General features: G+C 45.7%; 1 protein-coding gene across 4 annotated transcripts in view; it reads left to right on the forward strand.

Moving 5' to 3' along the window:
• The window catches only part of HS6ST1 (heparan sulfate 6-O-sulfotransferase 1), a 244591-nt gene extending 228650 nt beyond the window's left edge, over positions 1-15941 (forward strand). For 2 of the 4 annotated variants that reach the window (XM_085634641.1, XM_085634640.1), the window contains 2 exons: positions 7022-7726; positions 15434-15941. In XM_085634641.1, the coding sequence (XP_085490767.1) occupies positions 7022-7726; position 15434 (706 nt within the window). In that variant the 3' untranslated portion in view covers positions 15435-15941. Of the gene's footprint in view, positions 1-7021; positions 7731-15433 lie in introns of those variants that run through there. The other 2 variants (XM_085634638.1, XM_085634639.1) reach the window with 1 other exon arrangement.
• Positions 15942-16410: the final 469 nt, after the last annotated feature.

A 16410-nucleotide genomic window follows, 5' to 3' on the forward strand; every position in this document is an offset into this window, starting at 1 on the left:
GATTCCTGACTTGTTTTCGCCAGCCTGCCACTACCAGACAGGTTTCTGACCTCATGCGGTGAGAGCCAGAGCTCTCGGAGAACAGAGACTAAGCTTGCTCTCGGCAGGGGTGCCTCACACCTCCTCCAGGACAGGATGGTCTTCCTGGGCGGGAAGCTTTAAACAAGATGCCACCTTTCAAATCCAAACCAGGGACCTCCAAATAGTGGGGGAGGCCAGGCCACCTTTCCTGCTTCACTTTTGGCAGAGGGAAAGGCTGGAAAATTAGTTAGATTGAGGAGGGTCCCCACTTGGCCTACACCTCCCCTAGGGCAGGAAAGGCGAGGTAAACCCTGCTCCTGAAATTACACCATCTTGGGATGGTGAGAGAACCTCCTGTCAGGGCTAGGGTAGTACCTCTTCCCACAGGAAGCGGTCACTGGCGGGTGTAGACAACCTAAAAGTAAGTAGCCCATTGGCTACTACCTTTCATCCCTTGTAACACCACTAAATTCAGTATTTAGGTGGCACTCCAAAACCTGAACATCAGAATCGACAGACTAGAAGACCAGGACAAAGAAGACCTGCTGCTCAAGAACTGAGGCCTTGCTGCAGAAGAAAAAGGCGGCAAACCCTGCCTGATGCTCCCAGGACTCGCCAGTCGCTGCTGCTGTGTAGTCCTGAAACTTGTATGGACTCCAAGAACCCCGGAGCACCTGCAACTTCCTAGAAATCTCTGTGAAGCTCCCTTGGAGTGAATGTATCACTCCCCTGCACACTGCAGACACAGATCCTGTGATGTCCAGTTTGTCAACGTGCTGCTCCCCGATTACCTCGACACAGCACCAAAGTCAGAAAATGTAGAACCGCTCCGGAGGGTCATATCTGCCTCTCCACCAAGTTTGGAGGCACCAGGACCTACCGGAACTGTGGCGTACCAATTTACCCTGGACCCCCAATGGCAAACACCGAGAAGAAGAATCGACTCCGGACTCCCGAAGCTCCAGAAGCAAGCACCTGTTGAGGGACGTTGAGACACCCAAGACCCACTTCCTGAGTGGCTCAGCTCTCCTGAGATCACCTCTCCAAGTTGCCGTCTCCTGACCGGATGTACCTCAAGACGCATGGTGCCTGGTTAACCTGTTCGCTCTGCACCCGGCCCCAGCACCAAGCAACCAGCCATGCTCCTGTTGTCAACAAGCCCTTGCGACCGACTTCCTTCGAGGAGACCCACGAGTCTTACCTGTAAGTCTGTCTGTACTGTAGTTTTTCAAGTGGCTGCCTTCGTCTTTGCGCACCAGCTTCCAATACCTCAGCACCTCTGCTCTTGGCCAATACGAGTTGCTCCCTAACTTCTCCTTCTGGGACTTTGGACCTGGTTCCAACATCAACCTAAAACAAGGTGTACTTTGTGAAAGTATTGCCGACATTTCTATGCTTTTTTCTGCTTTTTCCCATTGTTTCATATGATGCGCAGTTGCGCATAGAAGTGATATATTTATTAAACTTTGAAAAATCGTATCTCTGAAAGTGCTTGCCTTAGAACTGTGTTTATGGTCGTAAAAATTAGATAAAAATGTACATTATTTTTACAAATTGGTCTCAGATTTATTCTTTAGTGTGTCTCTCATTTATTGTGTATTCAGTGGCACAGACCATGGCTTTAACATTCACTACAGGTAAGATGCCTTTTGCAGTTTAGCACTACTTTTTCTATTGCTTGCATTACAATTGTGCTTAACGTTGGAACCAGCTACCCTTTTAAACACGCTGTTTGTGTGAATGGATGAGCAGATGGGGCATGGAGCAGAGCATCGGCCAGCAAACCTCGTGCGTGCACAGCTCTGTACCCGTGCATTGTTTTCGGAATCATGAAAATATCAATTATTTAAATGGACTCCAGTGTTTCATCCTTCCGTGTGGAGGTACAGGTGTGAAATGAAGGCACAATAGCGGGTTTTATTGCAGAGCCTTCTCGGTTACGTATTAGTCACGTAGTGTAATGAATCCTGTTCCATAATTATCCTCTGCTTGCCATTGTATGCGACATATGAGAGTCGAGAACCCTTAGCTCCAGGCTTTTGTTAAGCACACCACTCGAAGGTCTTTTATTCATTTGTTCCCTCTGTTATTTTAAGGGTAGAGTTCACATGAATTAACCCTTTGTTAAGCAGTCTGCCCCAATGCATTTGCCTGGAATATTCAGTGTACAGAAGGTATCTTTAGTAGAAATGTCTGCATGTTCCGCAGATCCAAAAAACACTTCCTGCTCATTTGTAATCAACACACGATCGGCCTGTCCTTGTAGAGGCATAGAAGTTAGTTTTAAAGACTGGTCAGATTGTTAAAGCCTGTTAAATTGTGAACATTCCTCAAGCATCCAACATGTTTCCATATTCATCCTAATGTCTAGCATTGCACAGTATGTGTGGGCATTATGTGCCAGCAAGTCTTCGTTATTCAGAAAAGGTATTTTTTTAGGTCTCGCTACAGAGTGAGAGAGTTGGCCCTCGGAGCCCCCTTATCTGCAAGCAGGCCCTCACTGCTCAAGAAAGCATATTAGGCTTTTCTTGAGCTAATTGCATCATTGCCTTCTGAATGGATCGATGCTTTGTTGTAGTTTAAAGCGATCACTGCTTGTGTGTTCTTGCTGATTACCCATTGTGCAACGCTTTGTTGCTTATTTTATTTATAGTGTTATATAGCGCCTGAGTCACCCCCTAAAGGGTATCTCCGCGTTTCAGGTGTGCTAGAGGGGCAAGAAGAGGAGTTCAGAATAGCTCAGTTTTCAAGAGTTTGCAGAATCGGAGATAGTCAGTACATTTCCGAAGGTGGCTAGGAAGGAGATTCCAATAAAAGGGAGCCAGATGGTAGAAAGCTTTACCGCCTGTGCCGGATTTCCTAACATGGGGCATGACGAGAAGTGATTTAGTGCTTGACGGAGGAGATCTAGAAGGCTGATATCAGATGAGTTTGTCAGCTAGATAGCTAGGGCCATTGCCGTGAATTGCCTTGTACACTATGCAGCAGATCTTGAAACGGATCCGCTTGCGGATAGGTAGCCAGTGCAGTCCATGGAGAAGCGGCAATGAGGCAGACCTGGCAGGCGAGTCGGAAACTTAACGGGCCGCAGTGTTTTGGCCCACCTGGAGTCTGTTAAGGGAGGATTGATTGGCTGAGATCAGGAGGGTGTTACAGTAGTCTAAGTGACTTATTACTAAAGCCTGTAAGAGAGTTTTGCGAACTGTCATGGGGAGAAAAGGATACACCCTTCTTAAAAGGCTTAATACGCGGAAGCAGGAACCCACGGTGGTCAAAGCTTTCGCCTTCATCGTAAGTTCCTGATCCAGGTGTACGCCTAGATTTTTTTTTACCACTGTTTTCGGGACCCGGGGCCGCACCCAAGTCGGTGGGCCACCAATTTGGGGACCAAAGTAAGGGAACCTCACCAAAGAGCATAATCTCTGTTTTGCTGGCATTCAGCTATAAGAAGTTATCCCACATCCAAGCTGCTATGGCTTTTCATGCCTTCGGAGAAGGTCGACTGAATGTTGGGAGAGTCTTTATCAGATGCCATTTGGAGCTGGGTATCGTCAGCATTTGAAATAGGAGTGAAGCCCAGTTCCCTTAGTAAATTCGGTAAGGGAGCCACATAAATATTAAATAGAGTGAGACTGAGGCAGGGTCCCTGAGGTACACCTTTCGTCAGCTCAGATGTTTGGGAGCGAAAGATACCAAGGTTGATGGATTGGGTGCAATGTGTTAGGAAGCTGGATAGCCACTGGAAGGCAAAGCCGTGGACACTCACATTTCTTAATCTATTCAGAAGAATGGGGTGGGATTCTGTATCGAATGCAGAAAATAGATCCAACAGTACTAGCAAGCCTCCTTGTCCATTATCCAGTGAGTGCCTCAGGTGGTTAGGTCTCGCCTATGCAGCGCGCAAGAGCTGCATAGGAGGGCCTTTAGCCATTGCTCTGCTCATTTTCAAGCACACACGTGCTTGTGGCGGCCTCCACCTTGCGGGAGCGAGCAGCGGCGCGCCACAAGCACTAGTGCAGTGCTTGAAAAGGGAACGGGCACGTGCGTACCTAAAAATGCCCGTGTTCTCCCCCGGAGCCCTGTACACTGCCGCTCACACATGCGCGCTCTCCAATTGACTGCCCTGACGTTGAGAGACTGGCAACATCTTTTATGCAGCGAGGAGTATTTGTTCCGCTGCGTTAAATGCCAGCTGAAGTCAACATTGCTCCACCAGTGCCCGGCGTACAGCAGCGACAACAAGAGCGAAGGTGACAAAAGAGCGAGAGAAAATGCCACAGTGATCGTGGCGCACTCTCCCGATTGCAGAGGGCCTCCAGCACAGCTCGGCCTGCCTGCCTGCTGCCGCCACCACTGCCACCAACAGCCTCCTCCAGCGGCTCACGGGGGCCTGTGGCTGTAGCGTTGTTTTGCTACGGTTTGCGATTGTGCGGTTTGGCACAGGCAGGCGAGCCCTCGCCTCGCTGCTGCTCCTTACTGTCCACGGTTTCCCCATGGGTCCGGCATTTCAGCTTCACACGTCATACAGGCTTAAGTTAATTAATATGTATTCCTAGGAAAACCATTTCCTGGTGTGTAGTCTCGAAGACTCCTTACATTTTAGTGATGACTGCATGGTATCTTCAGATGGGCCTGAGAACTGGTTCAGTGGAGATAGCGATAGAATTGGCACCCCAGATAATGCCAACCTCAAGTAAACAGCTATGTTGGGTATCCTTCAAATGGACTGTTTGTCACCATGTCAATGCACAAATGTTTCTGTATCTTGTTAATAGTGATGCATTTTATGTGGGCACTGTAGTGTGGCGCTAAAGCGTGCCTGAAGCTTTCACACATGCACGCACGCACTGACCTCACTTTGGAGGTCGGGCAAATTAATAACCAGCATCGGCATAGCCAATAGGTCTCGCCTTTGGGACCTTATAAGTGTTTAGCCAGTTGATGTTGTTGCACCAAGGATATTGTTCTGGATAAACAAACACTTATAAGGTCCCAAAGGCGAGATCTATTGGCTATGCCAATGCTTGTCTGTAACTGCGATCAGTGCTGACTCTGTACTAAACTTAGGTCAGAACCCGGACTGAGAGGAGTCAAGGCAACCTGTTGCTTCAATGTATTCTGAGAGGTGCCTATTTTTCCAGGAGTTTGCACAGATAAGGTAACAGGGATATAGGGCAATAGTTGGACAAATCATCTTGAGGTGCATTAGGGTTTCTTCCGAATGGGAATTACCTGGGCAGCCTTCCATTCGGATGGAAGGGGACCCTTTATGCTTGTGAGGGAAGCCTGCATTGTGGTCCATTCTGTTTTACACGCTTAGTAGAGTGCACCATTTCCGGCTGTGCTCTAACATTTCTTTGTGTGAGGGCAAATTTGCATTGCGCTCCATTCTTTCTCTCTCATTAGATGTGGGGGGGGCGGGGGTGTGCCTGTGTGTGTGTGTGTCTTGAATTCTTGCAGGTTAGGTTCTTAACATGAACCTTTTCTCAGTTCACATGCTGTGCACTATTCCACCACACAGTGGTATGGTTTGGGGGAAAAAAGCTTCAAAATCTAGAGAAGTTTAGCTGCAAAACAATTGTTACAGGTAAGTAACTGATTTCTTGTTTCTGTTGCATGCGAAGCTTGCACTTCGGCTTTCTGTAATGCGCCTCCTGTGTGTGTCAGCAACTGTCTACGCAGTACCTTCTGTATTTGCCAGTGAAAGTCTTGCGCGGAGTTTGACTGCTGCTTCACCTTGGTCAGCGCTTCCCTATGTTTTTTACTATAACTTCAGTTAGTACCGGGACAGTGACCAGGCTGCATTAAATAGAAGCATATGCAATGTATGACATGGATTGAATGATCTCGTAGGTCTCCATTGAGCAAAGTGATAGAATTGAGGCAAAGGACTGTTCATTGCAACTTTAAAGATGCCCCTGTGCACCATTCTGCATACTCAGAGGGCTGGCTTGTAGCTAGTCCAGTTCTGGGGCAACAGTGAAGCGCTGGACAGGGGAAATGGTTTGCAAATTGTGGTCCACGCTCGATTCCAGAGCCAGGAATCTTGGCCAGGACAACTTGAATAGAGTATTTTGCATTGAAACAGTTTCTTCCTCGGGTATACGTGCAGCCATTCACTAATTCAAGAAAATTAAAACTGGGCATGAAAGTAGAAGGAAATGAGAGACCAGCAAACCTGCAGGGATTGAGTCACAGTATGGATTTTATTCATTTGGATCCAACAACAATTATTTGAGGCATTCCTAAGGGATGTTCTACCTCGAGTTTCCTGCCGACCCGTTCTGCCTTTGCCGCTCTTTCCGCCAGCCCTGACTCGGAGACAGAGCATATAGGCCCACAGGCAAGCTAGGCTCCTTACCCAGCACTCAAGACGGTCGTAGAGGCTAGGCTTTTACTACCCGCCACCCCAGGTTACATGGATGGAGACAGGATTTATGTCGCCATTCTTCATTACTACAGCCAAAACAAGAACCAAAATGGGGTCAACACTTTTTCAGTCTCCAGTAAAGGGGTATTACTAGATGTGGCTATCAGCCTTTCTTTTTGTTTTCCTCTGTAACTTGTACTCTCAATTATCTCCCCCCTACTTGCAAGTTACCTTGCTTGGAAGCATTATTACTGGCACATAACTTAGGGGTCCTCTTGCTGCCCCTAGGAGCAAAGCCTGAGGTGGAGGCAACATTCAAGGGCATGGTGTGGCAAGAAACAAAATCTGGAAATGCTAGATAAGTTCTTTAACTTATCTGCCATTTGTATTTTGTGTAAGAAGGGTGAGTGGTTACTGGCACCATACTTAAGTCGCTTGGTCTACGGCACTAGAGCGCTGAGGAAAAAAAGTTGAAGTTTCAGCAATGTTCTGATGGTCCTTATTTACTGTTGGTATCTCTCTATCTCTGCTCATTACGTTGTTCTCCCACATACCAGAGTTGTCTTCTACCTGTGACCCTGTTTTGATGTGTTTTTCATTTTATTAACTCTGCCCTCTCTTTTGCCACAGGAAATTTTACTACATCACCCTGCTGAGGGACCCAGTGTCGCGGTATCTGAGCGAATGGCGGCACGTGCAGCGCGGCGCCACCTGGAAGACATCCCTGCACATGTGTGACGGCCGGACGCCCACTCCAGATGAGCTGCCGCCCTGCTACGAGGGCACAGACTGGTCAGGCTGCACCCTGACGGAGTTCATGGAGTGCCCGTACAACCTGGCCAACAACCGCCAGGTGCGCATGCTGGCCGACCTCAGCCTAGTGGGATGCTACAATATGTCGTTCATTCCCGAAAACAAGCGGGCCCAGGTTTTGCTGGAGAGCGCCAAAAAGAACCTCAAGGATATGGCCTTTTTTGGTCTTACTGAGTTCCAACGGAAGACCCAGTACTTGTTTGAGAGAACTTTCAACTTGAAGTTCATTCGGCCCTTCATGCAGTACAATAATACACGGGCTGGTGGGGTGGACCTGGACAATGACACTATCCAGCGCATTGAGGAGCTTAACGACTTGGACATGCAGCTCTACGACTATGCAAAGGACCTTTTCCAGCAGCGCTACCAGTTCAAGCGCCAACTGGAGCGCAGGGAGCAGCGAATCAAGCACCGGGAAGAGCGGCTTCTCCATCGCTCCAATGAGGCTCTGCCGAAAGAGGAGGCGGAGGAGCAAGGGCGCTGGCCCACAGAGGACTACATGAGCCATATCATAGAGAAATGGTAGTTCAGGGGTGAACTTTTATACTGATGAGGGGCATTGTGGGGGCTTACTTTTCATCTCCAGGTTGAATAATCATGAAACCTAAAGTTAGAAAGGGTGACACTAAACATTTTTACCAGAAAATTATAATGCTTCTTTGGATAGAAGAGCAAAACTTTGTACTATTTCTACAAGTTACAAAGGCATCAATGTTCTTTAGAAAGTCTGTTAAGGTCTGACTTGGCATGAAGCTACTTAGGCTTCAGCTAGGCCAGGGTGTGACCAGTGACCCCCGGGCATTGATTACTGTGATCACACGGCAAAAGGCTAGGCCCAGGCTGGGTAAGAGAAATGTATCCAGTTCATGAAAGTCAATTGTGCTGCTAATCACGCACTGGGCATGGTTGGGCTCGAGTAAGGACCCTTCAGTTTCTGCACACTAAATGCATTTCAGGACCCCTGCCTGTTAGACTGCCACACAATTTCATATTTGTTTATGGCTAATTTGGGCTGGCTGTAACTGGGCAGGTCAAAAGTGAAGACTTGATGTCATTGGCCTGGGATTGACCACCGCCAGTCTGAGAAATATTAGTATTGCAACCTAGGCTGTCCTTATTCTCCAGCTAGGTTGGCAGAGGTAAGGTATTCACATATGCTGCCCAAGGGTAAACCCAACACAATCCAGAAAACCTGATGCAAGACTATTTTCTCACTAGCTCACCTTTAAAATCCTGAAACACAGTTCCAAAACTGCCTTACTTTTTTTGGCAGCAGGAACCACCTAAAAAAGCCTAAGCATTTGTGGTCGAAAATATATATTTTTTATATATATATAACGTTGATGTACAATTAACACCATGTGATCCAGGTTATTTTTATTTGGGTATGCACGTCTTCTTGGGGACTGGTTAAGCGCATGCCCCAACCCCAAAACAAATACAAATAAAAGATTTCGGCAAAAGTAAGCATGGGGGAGAATGTTTTGCCCAATATCCGGCTTATTTGGCAGCAAGAATTCTAACAAAATTCAGTTTGAGTATGCACATGTGTGCGCGCACACACACACACACGCACACTCACCTCTCTCTCTCACTCACTCACTCTCTCTCTCTCTCTCTCACACACGCTTTCTTTCTCACACGCTCTCACGCTCTCTCTCACTCTCTCTCTCTCTCTCTCTCTCACTCTCTCTCACTCTCTCTCACTCTCTCTCTCACTCTCACTCTCTCTCTCTCTCTCTCACTCTCTCTCACTCTCTCTCTCTCTCTCTCTCTCTCACTCTCACTCTCTCTCACACTCTCACACTCTCTCTCACACTCACTCTCTCTCACACTCTCTCTCACACTCTCTCTCACACACTCTCTCACTCTCTCACACACTCTCTCACTCTCTCACACACTCTCTCACACACTTTGTATGCTGAGCTGTAGCACATTGAGAGAAATTACTGATTGTAACTTTAGGGCACAGAGATACCGAAGTTGATAATACAGTCTAGAAAGCCATAACGGGTCACTTTTTGCCCTAGTGGTGAAACTGTGATCTGTCTTTTGAGACATAGCCATGAAGGAACCCAGATGGTACTTGGGCACAGCCTGTATGTTTCACAAACCAACCATTCCAGAGCTTAGTGAACCTATTTTTGCTTTGGCTCTTAACTTGCCCCAGCTCACAGCTTCCCTCATCTCTTTATCTTGCATTGTTATCCCAAATGAATGGGCTTCTTTACAGAAGGAAGTATTATCCTTCAAAGTTGTGTTCACAGTTCATTATTTTGATAGATTTATTCTGGGTCCTGGTGCAGTTTTTGGCCTCTGGTCAGCATTCATGGTGGAAACCGGTAACACCCGTGATGTTCCACAGCCTCAAGTACTGATTCATTCCAACTGAAAAACAAGCATTGGCATAGCCAATAGGTCTCACCTTTGGGACCTTATAAGTGTTTAGCTATGCAACAGTTGCATAACTAAATACTTATAAGGTCCCAAAAGCGAGACCTATTGGCTATGCAAAGTGGCCGTGCGGCCGTGAAAGTGATCGCGATCACAATCAAACATCAAAGCGAAAGTATTCGTGGTAAAACGCGGCGCCTGCGCACATACACTGTAGCTCTAGGCTGGCCTGGTAGCATTTTTTGGAGCCCTCTCAATAAGTCTCGCCAGAACAGCGCATGCGCTGGGTCAGGCGAGACCTAACCAAGAATACTCCCTTCCCCCTCTGCAGTGGAATGGTCTATCCTTGCTCCCAGTTTTGGGATGATGGGTCGTTTGGAACTAGTTTACTGTGTGCCACATGCCATTTTACTCTATAAACGCAATGTCCATTCGGAAGTTAAATCTAGTTGGCTAAGACACAGGTGCCCTGATTTCTATATAGTGGCCTTGTGTGCAAGGTTGGATATTCACGGAGTTTAGTTAGCTTGAAATTCAGTATAGTAATAATAAAAAAAAATCCAAGCACTCACTTGGGAAAAAGGCAGGGCTGCCAAACTTTGTCCCAAAGTGAAACATTAGAATTCCAGTGGGCCAATCTCTTATGTCCAGTTGAAAGGGTTACTTCAAATAAGTAATGTGTAAATATAGCTGTTGAGAGCCAAACTGAACAGTCAACACATGGTTCGCTGGTATTGGATTTGGGCTAGATCCAAAGTATGTCTCCCTGGATAGCAGAACCTAAAGGTTCATATTTTGACACTGACCAGTTGTAGTCAAGTTTTCTAACAGCAGCGGAACACAAAAGCCGCAAGCACCCATTTGTTGTGGGGTAACTTGAAAGAAGGGTTAGGCTTCTCCCACACTTTCTAATGGCGCCATCTTTATGGATGATCGAGATATCCTGAATCATTGCAGAATCAAGGCATGCGGCTGTCTACCTGAAGGCCAAGGACGAAGGGGAAGAACCCTCAACCAACGGGACTAGAAATTGGCAGATGCTGACTACCAAAAAGTCAGGAAAGTTTCCATTTGGGTCGATATGATTGAGGTTCACCCCCACTCTGTCCCGGATTACATTTTTGTAGATACTATATTTTTGATCAGAGATATTGGTAAAACCTTCCCAGTTAGGCTGCCAGATCTTAATGGCTCATGGCCAACTTCCACCTTCAAGCAACCTCAAAGAGGCCTTGGTTGGCTTGGCCTCCTGGTCATGAGCCTGCTCCTACTCTCACACGGAGTAGTACAGCTTTCCCCATTTGCAGGGCAGATTGCAGCAGGACAAATTCTTCAGAATCCAAGACCTGTTTCTGGCCGGTAATGAACCAGCAACAGGCAGAAATTGGTTTTTGATAGGTCCTTCCAGGCTAATGCCTTTAGTCCCTTTCTGAAGTCCAGAGTATTTATAACTGTTTGCTGGATGTCCTTAGCCTGCGTTAAGGGCGCCAGGGGTAAGACTGAGCCATCCAAAGCCCAAGACCTTGTTTAATTTCTCACATTACCCCCCTAAGGATGGCGTGCGTCTTAGTGGACCCTTCCAGGTTCTTTGGCTGTAGGAAAGACCAAGAAAGGGTGGATAGCAAACGGTGAGTAGAATGCGGATTGATTGCTGTCAGTCAAAGCCTTCCGGATGCCGGGCAGTGCCAGCACAACACGTTGCATAGAAAAGGAGCTTTCCTTCTGCGGCTCCAATTAAAACTACTTAAAGAAAAAACTTTCTTGGACACCGCTGTTTGAATAGAGGGAAGGAATAAGGTTTGAAACTGGAAGGTAAGGGAGGCAGTGTCCTTGTATAGATGCGTGACCATGCCACCTTTTGGGCATTCTTCTACTCCATTACTCATTTCTTGACCTTTTTATCTAGGCTGTAAATTGGAAGTTTTGATAACTTCTCTCTGCTTGGCGTTGGGAAGCAGTAAGAATCGATCAATCCGTAGATTTGTAGAAAGCTCATTTCTTGACCTTTTTATCTAGGCTGTAAATTGGAAGTTTTGATAACTTCTCTCTGCTTGGCGTTGGGAAGCAGTAAGAATCGATCAATCCGTAGATTTGTAGAAAGCTTCTAGTCACCCGGGAGGGTGAGATTAAACCCTTCATGGATTGCACCATTAAAAACATTTGAATCAGATCCCCAGTGTAATTCTGGAAATCCTAAACTCTGAGGCAGACACCTTACTCTTCTTCCTGATGTAGCTTTAAGCCTGTCACCTGCGATTACTATCTTTAGCCCTCCCAGTGATTTGGAGAAGGTTAATCTGGAAGTAGTTCTATATCCCTTTGGCCTATGACTCATATCTGAATGCGTAACCCCCATGCAGCCAATACTACTCATGCCTAATCTGTCTCAGATACTCCTGGTTGTGGATACTTGGTAAGAATGAACTGTTGTGCCTCTTAACTTCTGAAGTCTCCGGCCATGCCTGCTCAGCATAACTGTTGTGCTCTGAAAACAAGAGGGACCTTTCTGCACTATTAAACTGTCTGCACAGTGGCTTGGAGGTGGTCCCCTTCCTTTCTCTTTTAGCCATTCACTGCTTCAGCCAGGGACCACTGGAAGAGTAAGAACAGTGGGTCTCATGAAAGCAAAATGTCCTGCTGCCCACGGTGCAACAGCCTCTGGGCAGAGACCGCGGCACTCCAGGTCTATAAATGTATAGAAAGGCGGAGAAGGAACAAAATGGACCCGGCTGCGCCCTACCATGACCATTGTGACCTAAAGAACAGGATTAAGCCATAGTTCTGATTAGACTGGGATGGATGGGAGGCGGATATATTTAAGAAGCATTGACAATGGATTTTTCATATAAGTAGTGCTAGAAGGAGCCTTGCACAGCCTTGAGAGGCCCATGAAAGGCGATGGATCAGTAGCTTTTTAGGTTCAAGCATGTCCCTCGAGTCAGTGTGTCTGCCAAACTGGAACTAAATAGCAGTGCGTATAACTTAGAACGGATATTGTGGTCACACTGGTTGATGCGCTGGGAGCAAGCAAGCATCTATGCTCCTCAGTATCGGAGGCTCATACACAAGTCTTTCCATACAAGACTGCGGCCTCTGTAAATATTGCCACAGATATGCGAAAGCAGAACTGGGAGCCCATGGTTCTGCACTGTATTTTGAGAGGTCGCTGCCAACATCCTATAGGGATGCATAATGGCTCGCTGAATAAAACTGTCTTGGGAGACTTAAAATACCCATTAGGTCCCGCTGCAACCAAACTTGTCAATAGCCGAGAAATAGTTTGCTTGGTTGTCTCTGGTGGTCTAGACCGGGAAACTGGCGTTTTCCCCCTAAAAATGTAAACCTAAAATGATAATTTAGAACATGTTTGTTATATGATCTCACTAATTGTATATCATTTTCTGGTAATCTTTTATACATTGATAGTCTATACTTTTCTTGATCCCTTTCCAGCAGCTAAGCTTGCGAAGATTTCTACTAGTTGCCCTGGCCCCCTCTAGCATCACTGAGCATTACCTTGCTCTGGAGATCTCACTGCCTTGCTGACTCTGTACAAGTCAAACAGAACCAGCAGGCTTTCATCACTCAGAGGTACAACCTCTTGTGTGCATTAGTACTCTAATTGGAACCTCTGGTATGTCTGTCAAATCCTCCTTTTCCACCCAGCAGAAAAGAACAGTAATTCATATTATCAGTGAATACATACGCTTATATAGTGTGCTGCACCGCCAGCCTCGTCTCCATGTGTTCTGAGGAGGATTGTCTGTGAAGACAATGGAGGCACAGCCTAGCATTATAATATTGATTTCAGGGTGTCCCCTAGAATGCAAACCCATTCTGCAGATGTTACAACTTGAGGGTGAGTGACAGCTAAAGGGGGCTGACCTACCCAGTAAAGATTCATTTGGATCATCAAACCGATCACATAATCAAGGCTCTCAGTTTTTCGTCTTTATTGCTTTTTACAGGTAAATACAGACCGGAAAACAATGTTTTACTGGCTGCATTTTTATAAATCGGAAAAATGCTGAAAGTTACTTTTTCTTTCCCTGATGCTGTCATTCAAGATTTCTAGGTCAATACCTGTGCAAATTGGCATCATGGAGAGAAAAGTGAGGGAATGTTGTTAAATAACTTTATGTGCACTTGTTTCTATTATGCAAATATTTTCGCTGGGGTGTATTATATTTGGCTGCTTAGAGCGTTTAAACTCGACAGGCATCAAAGTATGTGTATCCATTTATTAGTCCAGTAAATGTGAATATATACAAGGTCCTACACAATTAGTTCATGAAGCACAAAATAAGTATGGGTAGATTTATATGCAAAAACTCAACTTACAAATACAGACATAAATGTTCAAAATTAATTACCGTAAAACCGGGAGCCCTATTTTGTGGTGTGCGTATCTGGCTTTTCTTAAACACTCATTCAAAAAGTCTAAAATAAAGAGGTAAATGCAGAATCCCCAATGAAAACCCTAGCCATCGCCCAAATTGGCTGATCACCAACCCTAGTGGTAAAGTTGTGGGGATTTTATTTTGTCCGGATCCCTATACTTTAGATTGGGTAATCAAGGATTTGCTAATTTCACTGTAAAGGTTTAGACAGTAAAGAGTGTAAGAAGGAGACCACCGCTTTTTCCATGAGTAGCCTGAATACCTTGTTGGTTTGCATCAGACCTGATGCCATGGAGAGGAGTTCAGTGAGGTGTGGTCTGGGGCATTCTGGAGTGGGCATGTGAATACCAACATGTCTCGGAGTGGAGGTGAGGGGCATTCGGCCTAGGGCTTTTCAGAGTAATCTTGCATTGTTGTTTCCTGTTCTATAACTCCCCGCTGAAAGATCAGAGATGCGTATGTTCAGCACTCTCAGCCCATTGCCTTTTAAGAGTCTGCAGTTCATAAGTTAAGTCATTATGTATGGTTGTCTGATATAAATTCTCAAATGATTTTTGTTGTTCAGGAGGGGATTCGATGCCTGTTATTCCTTGTGATAAAGTCCTAGCCTTGACTTTGTTTCTCACAGTTTTTGGGCACACATCATTCCCACTCATTACTGATTTTTCCCACTTGGAAGTCTCAAGAGGTATATCAAATATGTAATGGATAGCATGCATTGTGATCGCCTAATGCTGTTGTGTAAATTTAGTGATATTTAAATACTTCTCATTTATCATGTTACCAGAACTACAACCCGTCTTTATAGGGCCACAATACCCGGTTACCCATTTTGTATAATTGGTATTAACTACCACGTACCATTCTAGTCCAGAAAATAGTCTTTATTTGAAGAAAAACTAGCTGACCTCTTTACTAGGTTAATGTGTTTAATTTCAAGCTTTCGAAACCACAATCTTTCTTGTATAGACTCAGCGACGTATGTTTAACGTGTGTGCAATGTAAATGGCACATTCCAGCTGTGGTGTATGGTACATGTGATGCAACACATGAAATCGCCCAGGCTGTGTTTTAGACTGATTGACTCTATTGTGCTGGCGGAAGCCAGGTGAAGGGACTCTAAGGTCGCAAAATCTTGCACATACAGTTGTTTGGTATGGTCAACTAATTAAAGTATCTGCTCGCTGATTTTCTTCAGTTAAACACTACTTTATATATGATGGGCACAATCATGGCATGGTTCTAAGTATGTTTTAAAGAAAATGACTAAGCTAGAATGTTTTTAATTCGTTTTGCACAGAGAGCTAGTGTATCTCAGATCAATTTTCTGAGTACTGCCCTTCTGTAGTTGTACAAAATGTGTGTAGAACCAAACCTGCTGCCAACATACATTTTCTTCTTTTGTCTTTTTTGTTGTTGTTTTTTTGTATACCAGACGGTGGGTCCCCTAATGCATGTGCACCTAAAGATCTGTCCCAAGTTGAAGTGGGCTGCCTATTGACCTGTGACCCCTCATCGTTGGCCCAGATGGATCAGAAGAACAAGCCTTTGGAACTCCATGCAGAACACTAAATTACCAAGAGCACATTCCGCCATTATGGTTTTAACGTTTCAGCGACAGGATTGGCTCCAGCATAAGCCCTGCCTTGACCATGACTGCCACCGTGTGAGCTCTTGCGCCCAGGGACCGTCGACCGCTTCATATGCTCATTGTTCTTTGATGTTCTACCTTTGTCTTCCAGTCCACTATTCCAGCATTAATTTGCCTCTCAGTGACTTATGAACTTGCTCTCATAGCTCCTCCATGTGTGCTGCTCTGCCTGTTTTCCCCTGTCCTGTACTCACTCACCCAAATGTTGCTCGCACCCAGGTAGCCTCTTTGCCGAGTGGATTTGGAGAGCTCTACTGTAAAGAATAATTTTGTATTAAAGTTCTAAAAAGAAGCGCGTGGATGGTCCTTTTTCTATGTATCTCCTGCATCATGAGTCATGTTTCTTTATCAGTTTAACCCTCTCAGAGGTCGTGTCTGTCAAAAGGTAAACACAAAATCTTCATAATGTATGAATCTTCTTAACGTATGACTAACATCGAACTATTCCTGATTGGACTCTCTTGGAGTCGGCATGCATATTCTTTTTAAGGACCATCTCTCTGAACATTTGAGAGAAGACCCTTGGTGCCCATGCAGATGGACATCACATGCAGCATTGTAATGTCTTGAAGCCACTCCAGCCAGTCATTCTGCCACTTAGTGTGTTGTCAGCATCAGACCGTGGCAGATGGCAGGAAGTCGAGGATGGAAAGAGGCTGTTAGTTGGTGACATAAAAATATTCTACGGTTGAACTCTAAAGCCTGCCTACTTTATTTAGCAACGTGTCAATGGGTAGGTAGAGAAAGACATGCTGGTGCAA

This window comes from Triturus cristatus, chromosome 11 (assembly GCF_964204655.1).
Source record: "Triturus cristatus chromosome 11, aTriCri1.1, whole genome shotgun sequence".
NCBI classification, from domain to species: Eukaryota; Metazoa; Chordata; class Amphibia; order Caudata; family Salamandridae; genus Triturus; species Triturus cristatus.